General features: G+C 41.7%; 2 protein-coding genes across 2 annotated transcripts in view; one reads left to right on the forward strand and one right to left on the reverse strand.

Annotated features, from left to right (window-relative positions):
• Window positions 1–7,246: 7,246 nt before the first annotated feature.
• Window positions 7,247–9,745, reverse strand: ccn1 (cellular communication network factor 1). The gene is made up of 5 exons (XM_060936833.1): window positions 9,526–9,745; window positions 9,111–9,324; window positions 8,655–8,999; window positions 8,364–8,566; window positions 7,247–8,246 (listed from the first exon to the last, which is right to left on the reverse strand). The coding sequence occupies exons 1-5, from the start codon at window positions 9,571–9,573 to the stop codon at window positions 7,944–7,946; spliced, it is 1,113 nt and encodes a 370-aa protein (XP_060792816.1). The 5' UTR covers window positions 9,574–9,745; the 3' UTR covers window positions 7,247–7,943.
• Window positions 9,746–12,296: 2,551 nt separating this feature from the next.
• ddah1 (dimethylarginine dimethylaminohydrolase 1) overlaps window positions 12,297–22,357 on the forward strand; it is a 151,050-nt gene continuing 140,989 nt past the window's right edge. The window contains exon 1 of the mRNA XM_060937770.1: window positions 12,297–12,379. The gene's annotated coding sequence lies outside the window, so the exon portion shown is untranslated. The remainder of the gene's footprint in view (window positions 12,380–22,357) is intronic.

Here is a 22,357-nt window from a genome sequence, read left to right on the forward strand (position 1 = left end):
TTCATGTGCTCTAGAAATTAGTGGTCCTCTTCTGTTGGACTATTCCCACTTATGGTCCAGATCCACTTCAAATGGATGGCAATTAACTATAAACTCTCTTAATCCAGAGTACTCTTGGTTCCTCAGCTCTTCCTGTACAACATTCTGCCCTTGACCCATGTTTATTGGCTAGTACGCCATCTTGGTCCAGTCTTATTGGAATTGGACAACATTGTGCCCTAGTCCACTCTTCTTGGACTGTCCGTGTTGGCGTGTACTGGACTGCTTCCCTCAGCCGCTTTTATCCGGCTACACTTTGCCCTAGTCCGCTCTTATTGGACAGTCGTTTTTCTTGATGGGTTCTGTCCAGTAAGATTCAAGCACTGACCCAATTTTATTGAACAGAATTCAGCTTGGGTGCAGTCCTTTTCTACAGTACCTCTGCTTTGTCCAGTCTTATTGTACAGTGCAGTGTTTTGGTGTACACTTCTTTGACATCTTGTTGCCTTCATCCATTCTATCGTTCTCCAATCTTATTGAACAGCACCTTGGTTTATGTCCAGTTTTACTGGGCAGAATTCAGCCTGGGTTCAAACTGGTTTGTACAGTCCTATCAGACACTACCAGTCTACGTTGGTCCACTCTTCTTTGAGCAGCCCCTTGCTTTGGGTCATGCTTATTATACAGCACTCTGCCACTGTCCTCTCTTGGCCAGAATGCTACACTTGTCCGACCTTTTTGGATGGCGGTCTGCTGTGATCCACTCTTACTGCACAGCACTTTGAACTTGTCCATGTTTGTTGGGCAGCATGCTGCCTCTTTCTATAAGCCACCTGGCATTGCAAATAAATTACAGATACAGGGTACTGGGAGTAAAGCATTTTTATGTGATTTGCTGGAATAAAATGCCTTCCATGTGACCATTTTACTTCCACATATTCCAGTATGGGTCAGTTCAGTGGTTTTCACTTTTTATCCCCTGCTGGCCGAGAGGCCTGAAGGGGAATTATGTTGTGGCGAAGTCCGTCCCAGAAAGGGTAGTCACCTTCTTCTGAAATCAACTCTCTCAATTTTTGGAAGAATTTCATGAAACTTGGCAAAAGGCTTTGTTATAGGACAGTAATACACATATTGCAATTTCATTTGCGGTATATTGTAATGGGGCATATTGTGCTCTCAGAGCACTTGTTTCATGTTGTGGGTGCAACGTACATGCAAACTAGAAAGCTGATGGGTCCGAGTTAGCTTTGCAGTCATGAAATCTCAAATAGTCGTCTTTTTTTTTTTCAAAACTTTTCCTTAATTGTTAACCAACTCCTATACAGCTTCACAGCAGAGGGGCAAGCTAACAGTTGTAATTGAATAGAGAAATTTTTTTTTTAATTATCCAGGACATTTCTGAGAGCAAAATCAAATAAAATCGCCTAAAGAAAAGATGCTGTGTTGTAGCGTAGTGTTAGTCTGCTTCGTCTTTCACGCTTCCAGCTACAACCACCACCTAGCTCCATCTGGAGTGAAAAGAAGGGCCGAGTGCATAAGTCCTTTCCTGGTGGTTTTATGGTTCTATAGGTAAAGACTCTCTCACAGTGCCTCCACATCTGGCGCACCACGGATACGGTCACCTTGCGGTGTCCGTTAGTCTGTGAGGGATCTCGGAGCAGATTGACATCCCAGAGGTACAGTGTTCGTGAGCCACCGGCGTGTGGACTTACTCTGGCACTTACCAATCCAATCACCTGCCACCTTGTAGGTCGGGCCTCTTTAGGCAAAGGCTAGGAGAAGGAAACTTTAATTCCTGGTATGTTAACATACCATAAGGTGGCAGCCCCACCAGCCTTCTAGCCATCGTGAGAGTAACTGTCCAGCATGGCAAACACAATCCAGTTATGAAACCAACCAGAAGAAAGAAACTGACTGCTCTACATGGCTACAGACCGAAGCCTGTTCCTGATCACCAAATCTTAGACCTCTGAAATAAAACACGTATGCGATGGGTAGAGACAGTTTCCAGGGTTCTAGAGCAGTGTGATGTGTCCCTCACTGATGCAAAAATTCTTGCACAGAACAGAGTATACTGGAGAGCACTTACTAACATGGTTGGCTCTACGCACCATCTGGTGCACAAGAAATGAAAGGGAAATTAACATTTTGCATGATTTACCAGATTTTTCCCAAACGTTCCCTTTAGCATGCATGGACACAGCATGCTGTGTCGCTTTGGAGAAGTGTGTGTGCATGTGTACCACCTGACTAGCCATGAATTTATTGTTCTTTTCATCTTGTTTTGCTCTTAGGCATCCAATCAGCGAACCACATCTAAGAGTTCTGGTTAGCAAACACAGACATGATTAATGGGCATGATGTGCAAAATGATTTGGAATCCACAGTGTAAGTTTTGAAAGATTTTTCTGGCACACTAAATTGAGCGTGTTTTGTGTGTTAGTGTTTTCCAGTGGAATAGCAAATAAACATCTTTTGCCCATATTTGCGTGGGTGTCAGCGTTGCTGTTGAAAAGAACGAGCCATCAAGGTCTTTCTGGGAAAATCTGATGTAATATTTCACAATTTATTTCCTAATTTTGCGGATTCTATTGGAGATGCTTGTGATGAATTAAACGACGGTAAATTTTTAACCAGCAAACAGTTTGGCTAGTTTAAAAAGGAGACATTTGAAACACAGTCCTTCTTTCTCGTATGCTTATTTCCCTAGCAACGCCATCATCTGGGAACCAGATCAGTGATTGACCTTGTCATAAAACTGAGAAGGCCTTAAAGATGTTCTGCCTGCTCTATAGCATCATTAGAGACCAAATTGGATTGAACTTGCATGGTCCTGTAGGAGTTATTCAAATCTCAGTAAACATGTTGGAGGAAGGTGCTTGTTTGCAATGATACAGAAATTGTAGATATTTTATTGCAATAAAAGGAGTACTAAAAAAATCTAAATGTTATAAAAATACATATGTACAAACCCAGTTAAGTTAGTGTCTGTGAAATCTAAGCTGTAGTATTTTGAGTTAGGCATGTAATAATGTATCATGTAAAAATAAATTGCCATACAAATTTAAGAGTCTTTGAATCTATGAAATTAAAAATTAATTGTAATGATCAAGCTGCGTAGTTTTTCCCTTGCTATAATTGTGCTATATACCTACACATGACTTTACTTTAGGCAGAAGTAACACAGCACGAATACTGTGAAAAGGCACAAAAAAAGTAGCTCTAAGTTAGGAAAGAGATGTTATATAATTGTACAAATAGATTTAACAAGAAACTGCTGAAAGCTAAAAAGAAGAGAAGAAATTGTAGATAGTACAAATGTTTATCAAGGAAAGGCCTGTTAACACTTCTGAATAAAAGGAACGTTTTAGTTCTCATCTCATCTCATTATCTGTAGCCGCTTTATCCTTCTACAGGATCGCAGGCAAGCTGGAGCCTATCCCAGCTGACTACGGGCGAAAGGCGGGGTACACCCTGGACAAGTCGCCAGGTCATCACAGGGCTGACACATAGACACAGACAACCATTCACACTCACATTCACACCTACGGTCAATTTAGAGTCACCAGTTAACCTAACCTGCATGTCTTTGGACTGTGGGGGAAACCGGAGCACCCGGAGGAAACCCACGCGGACACGGGGAGAACATGCAAACTCCACACAGAAAGGCCCTTGCCGGCCACGGGGCTCGAACCCAGGACCTTCTTGCTGTGAGGTGACAGCGCTAACCACTACACCACCGTGTCGCCCCAACGTTTTAGTTAATAGACCATTTTATTCCAAGCTTAAATTTGGGTAGATAATTACTGTTGGTTATTAAAAAATTGAAACAAAAGGTTTTTTTTTTTTTTTTTTTAATTTAACAAAAGGAATATTTAAGTTAATAAACAACAGGAAAATAATTGTATTTTTGGTGGTAAAATTTCCATTGAATTTTTGTTTGTTTTACTTGTTTAAAAAAATAATCATAGGAAAATCGAATTGTGAATTAGGTGACTCGTACCATGCCTGTTTTGAAGTGAGTTAAGCATGGGGAATTACTTTGTTTGTTTGTTTGTTTGTTTGTTTGTTTGTTTGTTTGTTTGTTATTTAGTGTTTCAAACAAAAATATAGCCAAAGTTCTTTCGTGTGTTCTGTCACTGTATAGTTTCTCATGTTCTGTGTTCATGGGGATTTTCTCCTGGTTCAAAACATGCCGGTAGGTGGATAGGCTCAGCTAAATTGTTTCCTAGGTGTGAATATGTTCGTACCAGGATGTATTCCTACCTTGCACCCAGTGTTCCTGGAGTAGGCTCCGGATCCACCGCCACCCTGATCAGGATAAAGCACTTAGTGAAGATAGATGAATGAATATATCTCATTTTAAATACATAGTTTGTCATTTCTTGGAAACCGTGAAACATGTTAATGTCTCGTCCTGTGCTCAGGGGTGTATTTTGCATTTCTGTCCAATAAGCACTCACTACTGCATACTTCCCACCTCAAAAATAAAATCTGATGGTTATTAACCAATTTGTCAGGGCTGTACTGGATTTTTTAATGTTATTTGCTTCTGGACACTCAGTACCATAACTTAATATTTTAGAAGGAAAATACAATTCTACATCAGTATTCAGCTTGAAGCATCTCTGAAAATTTATGCCAGGAAACTTCAGATGTTTTCCAGGTCAGAATGAACCTTAGGTACATCAAGCAGATTTAACCTCACCACATCATGCCTTCATGCTGGTATGTCCCATTTCGCAAAAGAGTGCATCATTTTGGCAGTGAAGACGTTGCCTCCTACCATCTCAGCTTGGGCCTCGTCCACACCCTTAGTTAGCAGCCAGTTGGACAATGACTTGGGTTGACGTTGCCAGCAGGCCTGGATAGTTAAAGCTGGCATCCATCATGTTGAGTTGAGGCGGCTGCTTCTTACGTTGAACTCGAAACTTCCGCTTATATAAGACTGGACCTGGAGCCAGGATATTGCACAGAGGCTCATTACTTGCATCTCCAGGTCACTTTGTGTTGGCTCAGTTACATAACTACTGAACATTTGGCAGCCCCTTCTTTATTCTCACTGATGCACACCCAGTTACCTCACACCTAGTGATACATTGCACCTCCAGGTCATTAAATCGGATTACTTATAATCAAATCAGCATGGCATACAGTATGTTTGTCATGCCATGCTTCTCACTGTTCTCAAACCAATAGAATCTCTTCTAGTCAATGTGATGTCCTCTGGTAGTCTTTTAAATAAATTCTTTTTGGTACCATGCACTATGCTAAAATGATGTCCATGTTCTCAAGTAGCAAAAATATCATTTGTTTCTCTGACAGAAGGATGGAATCTAAAACTGGTGATAAAGTTGCTTAGTAATAGCCTACAGTTTTAAAAAACAATGCAAGAATGTCATAATGCTTGTGAAAACCAAGCCAAAACGTGCATTAATTAAAGGATCCTAGTGTGCACTTTTCAGTGCTGCCAGCAGGGGGCGATCTTACATGACAAAGTGGCAAAGCTTTGGGTGTTGATGCCTGAAGTGGCTGTTGAAAAGAGGAAGAGCAGGCCTCATCATTCTCCTCCTCCTCCTCCTCCTGCTGGTCTCGCAATAAATAACAGTGAAAGTAATGCTGCTGTTTTGAACCAAGGAGTTGTAAAAGCACTGACATCAGAGCCAAACGCCTTCCAAGGATGCTGTAATGGCCTCTTTTCCCCTCCCTGTCGGAAGTCGGACCCAAAGCATTACGTCATGTTTAACAAACCTGAAACATCTTGATCACGTAAACACTGTTTCAACAGTGGCCGAGGGGTGTATGAGAGTCTCTTGAACAGCCCATCTTCATATCAAGGTCCACATGGTGGTGGTGATTAGTGAGAAACAGAAGCTCGGGTTGTTGATCAGTAACTTGAACAATGTTCCAGCTTTGTTGTACGACACAGCGCAGATCACAAAGCGTAACCATAAAAAAGTGTGTTCATAGCTCCCTGTTGGAAACAGCTGGGAAGTGTACGAAGTATCAGAGCTCTGAAATAGCTTCTGAAGTGTTTTCCATTTCAGTCTTGAGCTCTTGTGAGAGAATGGTTCCAGCTGTCTTGTGAAATTTTATTTTCTCACTGGACCTGGTGGCTTTCATATCAGAAGGATGGGTCCTGGCCAGGTCTGCTCTTTCATTAGTTTAAAGTCAAAGGGTTTAAAGGAGCTTTTGGTATCTAGGAATGTAAGCAAAGATGAAGATTTGGCCATCACCTCTAGTAAACACAACCTGGGCTTCTCAGGCATGATGTATTTTTAGAGCGAGGTCTTCCCATAACCTCAAAAGTGAACAAGCTGTCTTCCAAATGTTTTCCACCATCTGCCGGCCATCAGCACGTCTGCATTCCTGAGCAGTCTCCATTTCACCTGGATCAAACCTCTGTGTAGATATATCATCCCTGGGGAAGGGGGGGGCTGGATGGAGGACAGGGAGCCAGTTGCCCCACAGTCAGAAGCAAAGCTTTTGCAAGTTTTAAAGCTTCTCTAAGACTCTCAGCCATGCTTACACTGGATATTGTCTTTACAAGCCCAAGTGGTTTGGCAGATACTGGAATTTAAATATTAATCATCATGAGTGGAATAGGGGTTGTTATTGTTGCGCTCATCATGCAGCTGCTGTTCTGTTACCATGTTAAATATTTTTACTGATTGGGTTGGCTTAAGATAAGGCGAGCCTCCTCAAGTTTGAATTTTGCCCTGAGTTTTGCTTCTTATCCTTTTGATTGTTCTTGGAGGTGTGACATTCTGTTCGAGTCTGTTCAAACCATAAAGCTTTACTCTGAAATGCAGTGAGTGTGTTCAGACCTGAAAGTATCCTCTTTCTCCTGTTAAAAAAAAAAAAAAGCTGTCCCACTTTGGAAATAGTTTCCCCTAAAGAGAGATTCCTGCTGGTTGGGAAGGCATTCAAGGTTCCTGGCGTGATTCCATGCCTTTTTACTAATGCCAAGGCTTTTAATCGTTTTGTTATTAGGTTTAGTTGAGACCTTGACTTGAGGCTGCTCCAAAGAAAGCAATTCAACCATTACTATGGCATTCCAGGATAAACGGTTATATAACACATCAAGCAGTTACTTGTTGTTTTTTTGTTTTGTCCCCTCCGTAGAGACTTAAAATTATCTGAATTATTTGGTAATGTAGGTCATAAACTTTTATTGAAACAGAAGACGTTTCATTCACTTCTTAAACAAGCAATGAAGAGACATTGTTTAGTTTCATAAATAAATCTTTCTTTCTTTTTTATTTGGAACATATAAAATTAGATCATTTTACACTTTATTCCAGTATGACAATAATCAAATAAAGTAGCTACACTTTTGATAAATAATATTAATAACAATATTAAAAACATTCATTCAAACTTTGTCAACTCATTTTGTTGCTAATTCGCTGATGGAGTTGATTTTCAATAGCTGCCGAACAATATGAACGCATTTGTCCACATTAGGGAGGAATGTTACCACAAATTTGTCGAAAAACCACAACATGGTGTAACTCGTGGGCATTACAGAACCATGGTCTACAAAGTTAAGCTTTTTTTTTTTTAAATTATGTATGTGCACATATGCTTATTTGAAGATATACACATACAAGTCTACAGCTGAGTCATAGTTTGTGTTTAGAAATCAAAATATACACAAGAGTTTTTAACATTTAAACAACTATATTTTTACAAATTGCTTGAGTTTACAAGTCGCTCCGAAACGAAGCTACTGAATTACTGCTCCAGTGTGGAGCGAGCATTGAAAACGCTGACAAGGCCTCAGCAAACAGTGCACTTCATCAAACTCCTCAGTTAACAAGTCTGTGATTCCGTGGGAATCTGGAGATGGTAGTAGATTGGCTGGCTGAAGTGGGTCTGCACCCAGTTCCCAGCCATGCTGTGATTGGCCATTTCCGGCATCACTGCTGATCGTTGCGTCATTCTGACTCGGGATTCCCTTTTCAGTCTCTGAACTTGTGGATGTCATTGAAGAGTCGGTAAAAGGGGTAGGAGGCCTCGTTGGTATGGGGGCAGTTGAAGGAGCACTTGCAGGTCTCAATCAGCATCACATTCTTGTTGAAGGTTTCGCCATCCTCACAGCGGAACTTAACACGCACTGTGCGGGTCTGCTGTGGGCTACAGCAGCGGCCATCCACGCACGAGCCGCAGTACTTAGGACGGTATTTCTTCAGGCTGGAGCAGCCTGCATAGGTGAATTTCACTGCCTGAGTAGACTTCTTGGTTCTGTTGCACTTCTTTCCTTTCTGTTTTGGAAAGAACAATCTCCGGTCAGTTGACTTTATCGACAGGCACTGATGGTTAATATCATGAGGTATTGTTGGAGGGCTAATTTGTGATGCAGAAGCTTTGGCATGTCTTACCTTTAAGCTGGAGTAAGGGGACTGGGTGCAAGGACGGACTTCACAAATCCGGCTCTCCTTGACCAGCTTGCACTCAGCATTGTTGTTGGTAACTCTGGTGGAGATGCCAGTGCTGCAGGACTTGGAGCACTGAGACCAGGGAGTGGTCTGGATGATGCACTTCTGCTCGCTGAACATATGAGACTCAGCCTGGGCTCTAAATGCTGCAAATAACAGAAGGCAACCAAGTTAGACTCAAACTGTCAAACCAATTCCAAAACCATTGGCGTAAAACTGAAGTTTGACACCTACCAGCAAGGGACTTGAGTCCATGCTTCACGTTGGCCACCAACTCATTTTTGTTGGTGAGGTCACTTTCAGTCTCGTCAAACACTGCATCTTTTTCCAACAGCTTGTCAGAAGTTTCTAGCTTCATGGCACCATCGCAGACCCACTTCTCGCAGCACTGGCCTGGAATTTTGACCAGCCTGGGATTGGCACAGCCTAGCGTTGGCAAAGACAGCTCTTGGGGGCAGAGAGGGATGCAGCCCACTGCTCCATCAATGCATGTGCACTGGTGTTTGCAGTTGGGCTGGAAGCTTTCTCCATTCTGGTAGATCCTGCTGTTGTATTCACATGGTCTGCCTTCAGTCTTGGCTGTTAGGGAACAGAAGAGAATCCTGTTAGTCAGAATCCTTACAGGCACACATTGACATTAAAACCTGCTATGCTCTGAGCTAAAGTAATTGTCAAGTATATCAAACGCACCTCGGCAGATGCCTCTGGTGGCACCTGAACTGGCCCCAAAGTTGCACTCAAGCCCCTTGGTATGGTCACAAGGCTCTGTTTGGCTGCAGTCCTCGTTCAGCTGCTGAGCGCAGACTTTGCAGCAGCCGCAGCCGTCAAGCACAAGACCGACACCTGGCGTGCACTTGGGTACCTCCAGTGGGCACTCGCATTGAGCTGGGCACGAGGACAGCACCTGAACACAAGTGAACATGTCCACTTTAGAGAAACCATCCAGTCATTTCACCATCTGGCATCCATAACTTCTGGAAGTCCTTCTGAATATCTTGAACATAATATCTATTTTGTGGTATCTAGTGCTTTTTCTTTATTAAATCTGCCTACCCATCAGGGTTTTATCTCCCCTGCAAAGTGACCTGAAAAAGTTTCAACTTACCAAGTCGCAGCTTGCGATGAACATCACGATGAGTGGAAAAAGGAACATCTTTCCCTGATTAACGTCGCCTCTGAATAAAGAAAAAATTAACAAAAAGGTTCTTCTAGTCCTTGAGCTTTTATAGGTCCTTCGTTCAAGTGAATGTCAGGCGTGTGGTTCGCCGTTTGTCTCGCACTCTGTTCGAGGCTGAAGCGCTGTATGACTGTGAGTGAGTCTGCGCTGCTTTATATAGAGGAGCAGGCGTGCGCTGACGTCGCTCTCCGCTGAACTGGCCTGAAACTATGCATGGAATGCTTCCTTTGGCGCGTTTTCCATCCTGGGCTAAGCACCACCCTGTCTATAATTCTCTCTCTTTTTCTTTCTCTTTTTCTTTCTCTCTTTCTTTCTTTCTTTTTCTTAAATGAACCCCCCCAACTCTGAACACAATGATTCCCCCTTCTTTCTTTCCTTTCACTGTTTTCTCTCTCTCTCTCTTCACTGCTGCATTTTGTTGGAGAGTATTTTCAGCCCCAAAGAAATGAATGAGTATTTTATGGTCTTTAATAATTATAATGCATAATTTGTACTATCCATTTTTACTTGGTGTATGCAGCAAAAAACTATCAGTACTACAGGAAGCTATAACTATATTAATTTTAAAAAAGTTTTTCATGTTCAACAATTGTATATAGCAGGACAAGAAACTATAAATGTGTAAATACATTTATAGCTCTTCTCAAAGAACTAATAAATATAAAATGTGTATTTATTACTATTCACACGTAGCATAAATAAATTAGTGGTAATTAGTAACAACACAGTGCTGGATTAATGTATGGGAGATTTAAAAAAAAATTATATAAAATGAATGTTTAAAACAGTAAATAAGGTGTTTGCTTGGAAAAAAAAGTCTCAAGTACAATTTGTGCAGTCTCATAAGGATTAGCTGCAAGTTTTACTGAGTATTTTGCAGAACCAGCCACAGTTCTTCTGGAGACTTGCAGCAGCGGGGTGGGTGTGTGTGTGTTGTTTTTTTTTTTTCTTGTCTGAAAAGTGCTCTCTTACATAATATGCTGTGCTGGAAGCTAATGTTTGGAAATCTAGAATGTTTTGACTCAATAATGAAGTGTGTGTGTGTGTGTGTGTGTGTGTGTGTGTGTGTGTGTGTGTGTGTACACCCCTACTCATTCATAGTTTTATTTTTTGTTTGTTTTGTATTTTGACCATTTTCTACATTGTAGAACAATACTGAAGACATCAAAACTATGAAATTATATGTGTAATTATGTTGTAAAAAAAAGTCTTTCATACAATTTCATATATTTTAGATTCTTCAAAGTATCCAGCGTTTACCTTGATGACGCTTTACACACCATTATTATCTTAACCAGCTTCATGAGGTAGTCACCTGGAATGCTTTTCAATTAATGTGTGTGCCTTGTCAAAAGTTTAATTAGTGCAATTTATTGTCGTCTTAATGTGTTTTGAGATTTAAATAGTAAATAATACAAATACAGTAAATAGCCCTATTCCACAACTGTAGTAATCCATATTATGTCAAGAACCGCTCAGCTAAGTAAGGAGAAACGACATCCATCATAAGACATGAAGTGACTTTTATTTAATAAACATAAAGAAAAACCACTGAATTAGAATGTGTCCCCAAACTTTTGACTTGCACTGTATGTGCGATGTAACACACACGTGTGTATGTATAGTGCTTGCTTAACACTATTGCTACAAACAATTATCATGTCAGGGGCGGCACGGTGGTGTAGTGGTTAGCGCTGTCGCCTCACAGCAAGAAGGTCCTGGGTTCGAGCCCTGGGGCCGGCGAGGGTCTTTCTGTGTGGAGTTTGCATGTTCTCCCCGTGTCCGCGTGGGTTTCCTCCGGGTGCTCCGGTTTCCCCCACAGTCCAAAGACATGCAGGTTAGGTTAACTGGTGACTCTAAATTGACCGTAGGTGTGAATGTGAGTGTGAATGGTTGTCTGTGTCTATGTGTCAGCCCTGTGATGACCTGGCGACTTGTCCAGGGTGTACCCCGCCTTTCGCCCGTAGTCAGCTGGGATAGGCTCCAGCTTGCCTGCGACCCTGTAGAAGGATAAAGCGGCTAGAGATAATGAGATGAGATGAGAATTATCATGTCAATTTTTTCACACAGATTTTTGGGTCTCTTTTTATTTGTTTTGTCTTTCATTTTTGCACTGGTATTGATGATACATTGGACTAAAAACCGCTGGCTGAAATCTGTGTGGAAACCGAAAGCCATGCCTACAAACTCCTACACCACCTTTTCTTGTGCGCATGCATCCTGTAAAAAGTCGGATCATATGAGAGCTCCTTAAAATTCACATATAGGTTTAACTGTTTCTATTTCTGGACTCTGTTCCCCCCACAGCCCCCAAACACACCCTCCATCTTCTGTCTCCAAGCACTTCCAGATGTGGCCTCCACACGTAACAGCATGGCCATATTTGGTATGGCAGCAGCCCTGCATTATTAACATATTTTCTCCGTCAGTGTAGTCAGCCACAAAGCATTCCTGACAGCTCCGAGGGCTCCTAAATGTGTTCTCCATGGAGGAAATTCCTCCGAGTTTCCATGCAATCTGTCCACCAGGTTTTGAAAAGAACAAAAAGAGAAAGAGAGGTGATGGAGGGAAAGTGCAACTGTAGCCCAGATTTCCTTATAAGCTGTTGGGTTGAAGTGGGGGGGGAAGCAGTCTGATTTTTCTACAAGGTTTAAAAATAAGCACTGAATTTCAGAGATGGCTGGATAGAGCAACATGAATGAACACAGATGAATAAACGAGTGTAGACTGCACACAGTAACGGGATGTTCTTGCAGTTAGTACGCTTTCTTAGCGAAACAAGGTAAGCCTGTTTTGATCAAGCTGGAGTGTTAATTGGATGTTGTTTAACCTTCTGGCGTAGTACAGGGATTGGTGTATTAGAGGTAATTGTGGTCTGATACTAAGGATGAGTTGCATCATCTGTTCCATGTTGATGTTAGGTGAAGTGTGTTATTGCTATGGCATTTAAGCTGGCATCATTTCCATGCAAGGACGCTAGATGGAGATGTATTGTACTGTTCTACTCCATCTATTAAGTTAACAGGAAGTCATTTTTTTCTCTTGATACACAAAGCTTGTGTGCGACTTACACTTCTGTGTAGGGATGAATTGATACCATTTTTTTTCCCTCTCAGACTGAGTACAAATGCAATGTTTTTTGTGACTCACTGATACCTGTGTAGAAATGAGTAATGTATTTGGTATTAATCAGTCAAGGACATCTCACAGAACGTTTTATTCAGTTCTGTTTATTTTTAAAGGGCGGCACGGTGGTGTAGTGGTTAGCGCTGTCGCCTCACAGCAAGAAGGTCCGGGTTCGAGCCCCGTGGCCGGCGAGGGCCTTTCTGTGCGGATTTTGCATGTTCTCCCCGTGTCCGCGTGGGTTTCCTCCGGGTGCTCCGGTTTCCCCCACAGTCCAAAGACATGCAGGTTAGGTTAACTGGTGACTCTAAATTGACCGTAGGTGTGAATGTGAGTGTGAATGGTTGTCTGTGTCTATGTGTCAGCCCTGTGATGACCTGGCGACTTGTCCAGGGTGTACCCCGCCTTTCGCCCGTAGTCAGCTGGGATAGGCTCCAGCTTGCCTGCGACCCTGTAGAACAGGATAAAGCAGCTAGAGATAATGAGATGAGAATATTTAAAAATAAACAGTTACCATGGAGTGCATTAGACAGCTACGTTATGTTGGTTTGAATGGAGTAGGGTTGCATTGGACGAGAGCACGTTTTGTTTCACTTCACAAAAGCATATCTTTATATAGCATGGTTTCCTCCACCAACTTTGTTGGAGGAGGTTGTGTTTTCACCTGTTTGTTTGGTTTGTTTGTTGTTTTGTTTGTGTGTTTGTCTGTTCCCAACGTAACTCAAAAAGTAGTGAACGGGTTTTGAGGAAAGGTGAGCCATGGGCCAAGGAACAAATGATTAGATATTGATGCAAATCCAGATATGTATTTATGTGGATCCAGGATTTTTGTCGTCAATTCCCAGTGTAACTCAAAGTCGTGAACGAATTTTGACGAAATTTTGAGGACAGGTGAGCCATGGGCAAAGGAACCATTGATTTAGATTTTGATGTAAATTTGAATGTGGCTTGGCAGAGGTATACACTCTACAGAGTGCCCTTCTAGTTTTCTTTTGGAATCGATGAGCAATAATGGATGATTGTCGAGAACAATATACTGAGTCTCACCTAGGATTGTCTGTGTGTGGAGTGGGACTCCGGTTCTGTTTTGTGGGCTTTTCGGAGCCTGGGCCGTTGTTGGGGGGCACCGAGGGCATTCATGTTGCGCCACTGGGGGTGGGGTTCTTGGGCTGGCACGGGACGGGTGAGAGTGTGGACATTTGCCAAGGGTGTTTTCATTATTGTCATTATTATATGTCTTTTGCTACTTGTGATGGCCTCATCCTGCTGAGTTCTTGTTTACGATGTTTTTTCAGGTTACCTGGACTGCACGAAGATGCAGTAGTTCCTCCTCTTAATATTTTCAGAGCACAGTTTGCAGTCTACTTTGATTTATATTCATTGATCGAGAAATACACCCACAGTGGTGTCATTTTGCATCTGTTCATTAGTGTGACAACATAAACATAGTGATATTAGAGCACTTTTCTTACAACTAATATTAAAGGAGCATGGAATCAGGCTGATCTAGAATGACTCGGACTGGGTGCAAGACTCGTCTGTGCTATACAAAGGCCCTGACGGTGACTCATGAGGGTGTGTGGGATCTATGTATTTTCCCCCATGTGATCTGACCTAGACCTCATTGCAGCTCTCTCGTCTTAGGTCACACATGCCTGTGTCATTGGATACACAGAGTAGTGCACTCATGCTCTTATACGTGCCCAGAGAATCATTTAGCAGAAACTACACTCTGAAAAAGACTGGTCATTCTCCTTATGTCTTGTATCCCTCACCGATTATGCATGTTCCCTAGATGGAGTGACCACATAGTGTCCATGGATGCAATTTAATTTTGATGTCCATTTCCTAGTGACCATCTGTTTCTAAACGTGACCCTGTTTTCATGTCGGTCTTTTCCTTTTGCTCAGAGTATGCTCTTGTTTTAGGAAACAGTGCTGTTGCTCTTAATGAAATCAGCTCTCCCACCCCCCAATTACTCTTTTGGGAAATATTGCAAAATCCGTTTCACACTTTATGTAGTAATGGCAGCCATAATATTTTCCAGTGGTCTGCCATGAGTTTTGCGCTTTCATTAGGGAAGGAAATAACAGAGGCCTTGTTTCCGTATTGATTTGAGCATGTGACTCATGGCCTAAATGTGCCCTGTGTAAAAAGACGTCCAGTGTTTGAAAATAATCATAGAGACCAGTCATCCTGCCAAACATCCATGCTCTTGGATCAGGATTGTTTTAAGATGTCTCATCGTGTTTCCATGGCATCGACACGACGTTGTTGCATATGTTCTTGCTTGCTCGTTTCGTATACATGTCCCTAACCTCCAGGCATGTGGGTGTTAGTTTCTCTAAGGACATGTAGTAACATATTGGTATTTTTACAAAATGTCTTGTATCCCAACCCAAAACAATGGACCAATTACATATTTTCCCTGGAGGAAATGACCACTGGGAACACTGAGATGTAACATAATTATAATTCCTCTTTCTGGCTGACATCTGTTTCCGTTTTTCTGTGTGTCGGTGGAAACGGACTCAGCGGTGTCTAGCTGTAAATGTATAATAGATATCTTGCACAAGCAAGATAAGAGTTACAGTGGAGAAACAGGAATGTGAAGTTTTGACACTTATCAGCAGGGAACAGAATGTCATGATGTAGGTGCAAGTGTGACATTCTACAGACATATCAGCAAAAATGACTTCTTGATGTTGTTTTGACCTTCAGATACGAGGAATCTCAATGACGACTCGGGAGAGCCATTGGTTTATCTTTGTTTGGTTGCAGAAAAGTACAAGACGACAAGGTCCTCATGTTATCGATTCTAAGTGAATATCAGGTGCTAAAAACGGATGTTTGTCTCTGTTGATGAAGGAAAGATGTTTATGAATTTTGGAAGTGTATGTAGGCTAAATACTAAGGGGCCCAGAGTTAAGCCTTGGGAGATAGCGCCTCATGTACAACAGATACAGCTATGTGTCATCTGCATAGAGATTGCGAAAGTTTTTTGTTTGTTGGATTCGAAAAATCACCTTGGACATAGATAGATAGATCTAGCTAGCTACCTACCTACCTACCAAAAACGTATTGTTTTAATAAAAAATGAGCCATGTTTGAACTTTTGACTCCTCAAAAGATGATCTGATAGAAGAGCTATAGTTGTGTCATCTGCATAGAGATTGGGGAAGTTTTGCTTGTTAGGTTAAAAAGATCGCTTCATTCATTCATTCATTCATTCATTCACATATATATAATGAACCACTTTTGACTCCACAAAAGACAATCTGATAGTTGTCATCTGCGTAGATATTATAAGGAATGATATATACTGTATTTATTACTTACACTTGACAGAGGAATTATAATTCAGTTATATAATAAAAGGTCCCAGAATTGAGCCCTGAGAAATCCACAGAAAATCTAACACACACGTAGCTATGTGGCATCTGTATACTAACAGGAGGAAATATTTTATTTATACATCATGTTGGAGAAGTACACAACCCAGAATTGAGCCTTGAGGGATTCCACAAAACGTCCATAGAATGTTTTAACAGAACCACAGCATTATCTGGTCATATCCCACTCTTATACACCTGGCGCATATATCCTGTATAACCAATGTCTTCATCTAACTGGAACATTCTGTGAGCGTTTCTTCAAAGACGCGTCATGAATGATGCAATGTGTCGTCCATGCTATCCTCTGATGATGTGTTGTCATTTATAGAATTTGCATGTTTCAACCAAAACTGGACAGAAATGATGACTGGGAGTGTATGGGTATTTACAAACATGATATTAAGCCATTTATTATCCTTATTGCCTTTGCTCTGCAGGTGTGTGTGTGTACCTGTTATCAGATTAACTGGATAATGATTCTAGATTTTGGAAACTGGAGCTTATATTCATTCGTCTTCACTGAGGTCAGGGTTGCGGGGGATCTGAAGCCTACGCCAGGAATACTGGGTGTAAAGTGGGAGGAGCCACCGTGGATGGAATGCCCATCTGTTGCAGGGCATAACATGCACTCATTCGCACCCAGGGAAATTTAACTTGGCCAGTGTGCTTACCTGATTTTTGAGATAGGAGGAAACGAGAGAACCTGGAGGAAAACGTGCAAAACAACTCATACAGTAAGTCTAGTTCAGGATCAAACTGGTGATCCTATAACTGTGAGGGCCCAATTCTCATCTCAGCTCATTATCTCTAGCCGCTTTATCCTTCTACAGGGTCGCAGGCAAGCTGGAGCCTATCCCAGCTGACTACGGGCGAAAGGCGGGGTACACCCTGGACAAGTCGCCAGGTCATCACAGGGCTGACACATAGACACAGACAACCATTCACACTCACATTCACACCTACGGTCAATTTAGAGTCACCAGTTAACCTAACCTGCATGTCTTTGGACTGTGGGGGAAACCGGAGCACCCGGAGGAAACCCACGCGGACACGGGGAGAACATGCAAACTCCGCACAGAAAGGCCCTCGCCAGCCACGGGGCTCGAACCCGGACCTTCTTGCTGTGAGGTGACAGCGCTAACCACTACACCACCGTGCCACCCTGGGCCCACTACTACCCACTAGTATTTACACATTATACTAAGCAGGGGGGCGGTAACCTTATGTGTTCTTTTTAATAAGACTGAATTAATGATAACCATTTTCCATCATCTACATTTCAGCATTACACTCACTTTATTAGGAGCACTCATCCACCTCCTGTTTTCTGCAGTTCTCTAATCAGCCGATCCCTTGACAGCAGCACAGTGCATAAAATCATGCAGCTCCAAATCAAGAGCTTCAGTTAATGTTCACTTCAAACAGAATGGGGAAAACTGTGATCTCCGTGGCATGGGTGTTGGTGCCAGATGGACTGGTTTGAGTATTTCAGAAACGGCTGATCTCCTGGGGTTTTCACATACAACAGTCTCTAGAGTTTACACAGAATGGTGCGAAAAACAAAAAAACATTGAGCGACCGACAGTTCTGTGGGTGGAAACAAACGCCTTGTTGCTAAGAGAAGTCTATGGCCTGGGGTGGGTTTCCCAAAAGCCTCTTAATGCTAAGACCATCTTAACTAGGAGAGAGTGTGTTCATTGTGCTGCTCGTGCTACCATTTAACGATGATCTTTGTGTTCTGATGCTTTTAGGAAACTGCACCGATTGGTTTGAGCTGCTAGGAAAAAAAACTATATATGAGATAGATAGATAGATAGATAGATAGATAGATAGATCTAGCAACTCGTATGATCACTCTACAACTGTGGTGAGCAGAAAAGCATCTCAGCATGTAACAGCAGGAGACCATATTGGGTTCCACTCCTGTCACCCAAGAACAGGAATCTTAGAATCAACAACAAGTTCCTATTAAAGTGCGCCGGGAGTGTATGTGTATCGACTTGCCAGGTATTTATTAGTGTCTGAGTGAAACAATGCGGTTTTGAGAGATGACTCAGAGTGCATGGATTCATATAGCCGTGTCTGATATACAGAGCTGATAAGACACCGCTAGACGTTTCGCAGTTGGTTTTCCTTTTAAGTAAATCCAAAGGGTTTACGAGACAAAAGTGGAGCACTAAAGCTATGCATACAAAGGGTTGAATATATAAATCACATTTCTTTATTTTAGTCTTATTACATATCAGAAAGGACTGCATAAGCAAAACCGATAAGATGAATGAGACCGACCAATTTAGATAAAGAATAAGGTGAAATACTCAAGTGTGTGTTGTGTCTGCGAAGGCCTTGATGTTTTTCAGCTATTCTCACCCACTTTTAGTGTCACTAAGAAGAGACCAGGTGTGTCTCAGTCCGTGTTTTTTTTCCTTCCTTGAAGGAGAGAGCGAGTCTGCTGGAGGAATGGAAAAAGAGAGCAAGTAAGAGATGGAGGGAGGGAGGGAGAGGGGTGAAGCGGAAAGACCTGTCTGAAATGGAAGCGCTGGTATGTGGGCCTTCAGGAATGTTTAGACCCGTCAGGATAATTGAGTGGATCTGGAACAAGGAAAGACAAACTTTGTTCCTGGGGTGCAGAGGAATGTGCACAGGGATGTCTGGAGAGCAAATTCCAACCTAAGTCGGACACACACACTGCACTCCTCTGTCCTTACACAGTAGAGCCCTGCCATTAGAGGCTCATTTGAAATCTAAGATAATTGAACTGTAAGGATTATACTGTTCTCTTCCTTCATCATCCCACAAAGCTGCGGTTTTCTTTTGCTGAGGGCTGAACCAGTCGTACCATCGTGCTGTGTAGCTCTTGCTATGTAGCCTAAAAATAATCTGACTTGGGAACATGTCTGGTAATGCTTTTTACTAGATCAGACTGGATTTCTTTCCACGTCTGAAGTTTTATTAGAATTGAGCGGATATCCGTGCCCTCTGTTCCCAGTCAGTGGGATGCTTTAGGGGTTGGATGATGATGACTGGCAGATGGCCAAATAAGTGGATTGGAAAGTGTAATTACGTGTTAAAATAACTGACCAGACACACATTTGAAAGTTGTCTCATACTGATATAGAGTTGGGTTTATTTACCTGCTGATGTGGTGATCAGTTTGATACACACTCTAGCCAAAAGTATGTGGACACCTGACCATCATACCCCTCGTGGTTCTTCCCCAAACTCCTGGAAACACACAATTGTGTAGAACATCTTTGTAAGCTGGAACATTAATGTTACAATTTCCCTTCACTGGAACCAAAAGGCCCAACCTTGTTCCATCAGTAGAGTACCCGTATGCACAAAGTGAGCTCCACGAAGACATGATGTGTTCAGGTTGGAGGGAAAGAACTCGAATATCCTGCGCTGACCTCAATCCCACTGAACACCTTTGGGATGAGCTGGAACACCGACTATACCCCAAGCCTCACCTTACACACTCCTTACTCCTCACCAGGGGAAGAGTTGAGATTATAACAACAAAGATGGGGGACTACATCTGGAATAGGATGTTCAACAAACGCATGAGTGTTATGGTCTGATTGATGCTCTGAAATAGACCAGTATCTCCTTGTGTATTCCCACCTCACAGTCAGTGTTCCTGGGATAGGCCTCGGATTCACCCTGTCCAGGATAAAGCAGCTTCTAAAGAGGAATGATTGATGAACAGTTAGATGTGTCAGTGATGGTAACCAGAGTTTGAGCATGTTTAACTCCTGATTGATGAACAGGTTGGTTATATGCACACACTGCAGAATTAATTAATGATTAAATCTAATTATTAACAGCTTGAATATATGGACCTATTGGTTTTGTTTGTTGGTTGTTCATTTTATTAACTGATTGATTTCCATTACAATGGTTCATTAAACACATAACATATTTGATGCTTTCTCTACAGCTGCCTACTCGTAGAAAGGAATTCAGATAGGTTTTCTGAATTAGTGATTGTTATTCCTAAGAAAACAGAACAGTAAGGAAAGTATAAAATCTCAGTTATTGACTAATTTATTCAAGTATTAAGGATGTTGGAGAACAATTTAATCAGACCCTCCAGGATTTCGCGATTTGCAACTTCAACACAAATTCAACCAATCCCCGTGAATTCAGGGCGGTGTTGCAATTATATCCAATCACCGCAACTTTCCCGCAAATTTGACCAATCGTTGGCGTCGTCTTGAGGTGACGTTGACATACTACCTTCCGCCTTAGTCAGTGTTTATGTAGGCTTAAATTCTGTTACTGAAAGTGTGTTATGTTTACAATGAAGGACTGTGTGCACTTTACATTATTTTTTTACTAAATACAAGAAATTAATGGATGCCAACATTTTTGCCAAAATGATATTTTATTTTCCATTGTTTAGGCAGCTTCAGCATCATACTGTGAGATTCTGTTCAAATTGTTTTTTTTTTCTTCTATGAAGCCTGAGCCATTTATTTTATTAGTTTATAATTATTGTTTAATTTAGTCTTCAGGAGAGACTGCCTGCACACAGTACTAGTATTAATAGTTTTTTTTTCTTACATGAAAGCTGAGGCATTTATATTATATTTTAAGGTAACTTAATGTTGTGCTGTGAGGTTCTATGCACTTTAACTTTTGAACCAACAGGTGCATTTGGATAAGTAAAGCCTATTTTTCTGCATTTTTGTAGTCCTGGTAATCTTTTATATTGGTAAAGATGTTTATAGGACCATTTCTCAGTGTCTTTTTTTTTTCTAATCAATAGTTTTTCAGTAATAACTTAATATTTAACATATCACTCAATTTTAATCACAAAAGAGAAAATCGCAGCAATTTCTCGCAACTTACACTTCCTCCGGCAATGTAATCGCAACAAAAACCTAAAAAACACCGCAACTTACATCGCAATTTTTTGGAACAATCCCCCCCCGCAACATCAGACATTTTAACCCACAACAATCACAAAAAAGGCCCGCAGAATCCTGGGGGAACTGATTAATGGTAAACTAGATAGAACTCGATGCCAACGGTGTCGATGGGGATGCCTCCGCCCGGTAGACTACACGCCTTAAGTTGTGATTTGGGGATGGACATTTGACCTCACAGTAATTTTGACCTGGTGAAATTACTTATATCAGCCTTGGAGATATTGTGTTCACAAGGTTTTCGGACAGACATTTGACCTCACAGTGACCTTGACCTTAGACCTTTTGATCTCAAAATCTAATCAGTTCATGTTTGTCCCAAAGCGCACAAATGGTGAAAGTTTGGTGAAATTCCTTTCATTAGCCTTTGAGATATCGCATTCACAAGGTTTCGGGACGGGCGGACGCACGCACGGACAACCCGAAAACATAATACCTCCTGCGCCTTACGGTGGTGGAGGCATAAAAATGTGCTAATAATGATAGTCTACAGGTGTGATAAGGTAGGTTTGTATTGCCTTTTTAGTGGGATGTGAAAGTGTCCTGTCGGAGCATGTGGCTCTATAGTGATAGTTTATCACCACCATTAGTCATATTGCTCAATGTAATATGTAAGTTCTGAGCCATTGCTGTGCACATTAAACACCACCATTTATTAAAAAAAAAAAGCATAGTAATTAAGGTGCATGTAATATTGACCTCGTGGGGGTTTAATGGATTTGATTGACTTCTGTGATATTTGCAACTATAATTATCCTGTACATCAGGTTTACATCAGCAAAGTGGTGACACAAAGAGGACACTGAGAATTGCTGAATATTAAAACAGGAAACAACCACCACCACCAAAATTCAGTTTATTAGAAATGAAACCCATCCTGAATGTGAACTGAATCAAACCAGTAGATTTGGATCATAACGATCAATGAGGACCCCAAACTTTTCCTCCACTGTAGTATCTCCAGGTCTCAAATTATGGAAACTGATTTCCTGATAATGTAGCAGCAGAATGTAGACAGACAGACTTTACTTTTTTGATCCCAAGCTGGGAAATTATGGTACAGCAGCACGTTATCAGACATGTGAAAAAGAGACACTGTACAACATAAAATAGAATTTTAAAAAAAGCTGACTGTACAATATACAGATAAAAATGTAACGATAAATATCTATATATGGGCGGCATGGTGGTGTAGTGGTTAGCACGGTCACCTCACTGCAAGAAGGTTCTGGATTCAAGCCCAGCGGCCGGCGAGGGCCTTTCTGTGTGGAGTTTGCATGTTTTCCCCGTGTTTGCATGGGTTTCCTCTGG

The sequence above is a fragment of the Neoarius graeffei genome, chromosome 13 (genome assembly GCF_027579695.1).
Source record: "Neoarius graeffei isolate fNeoGra1 chromosome 13, fNeoGra1.pri, whole genome shotgun sequence".
NCBI lineage: Eukaryota > Metazoa > Chordata > Actinopteri > Siluriformes > Ariidae > Neoarius > Neoarius graeffei.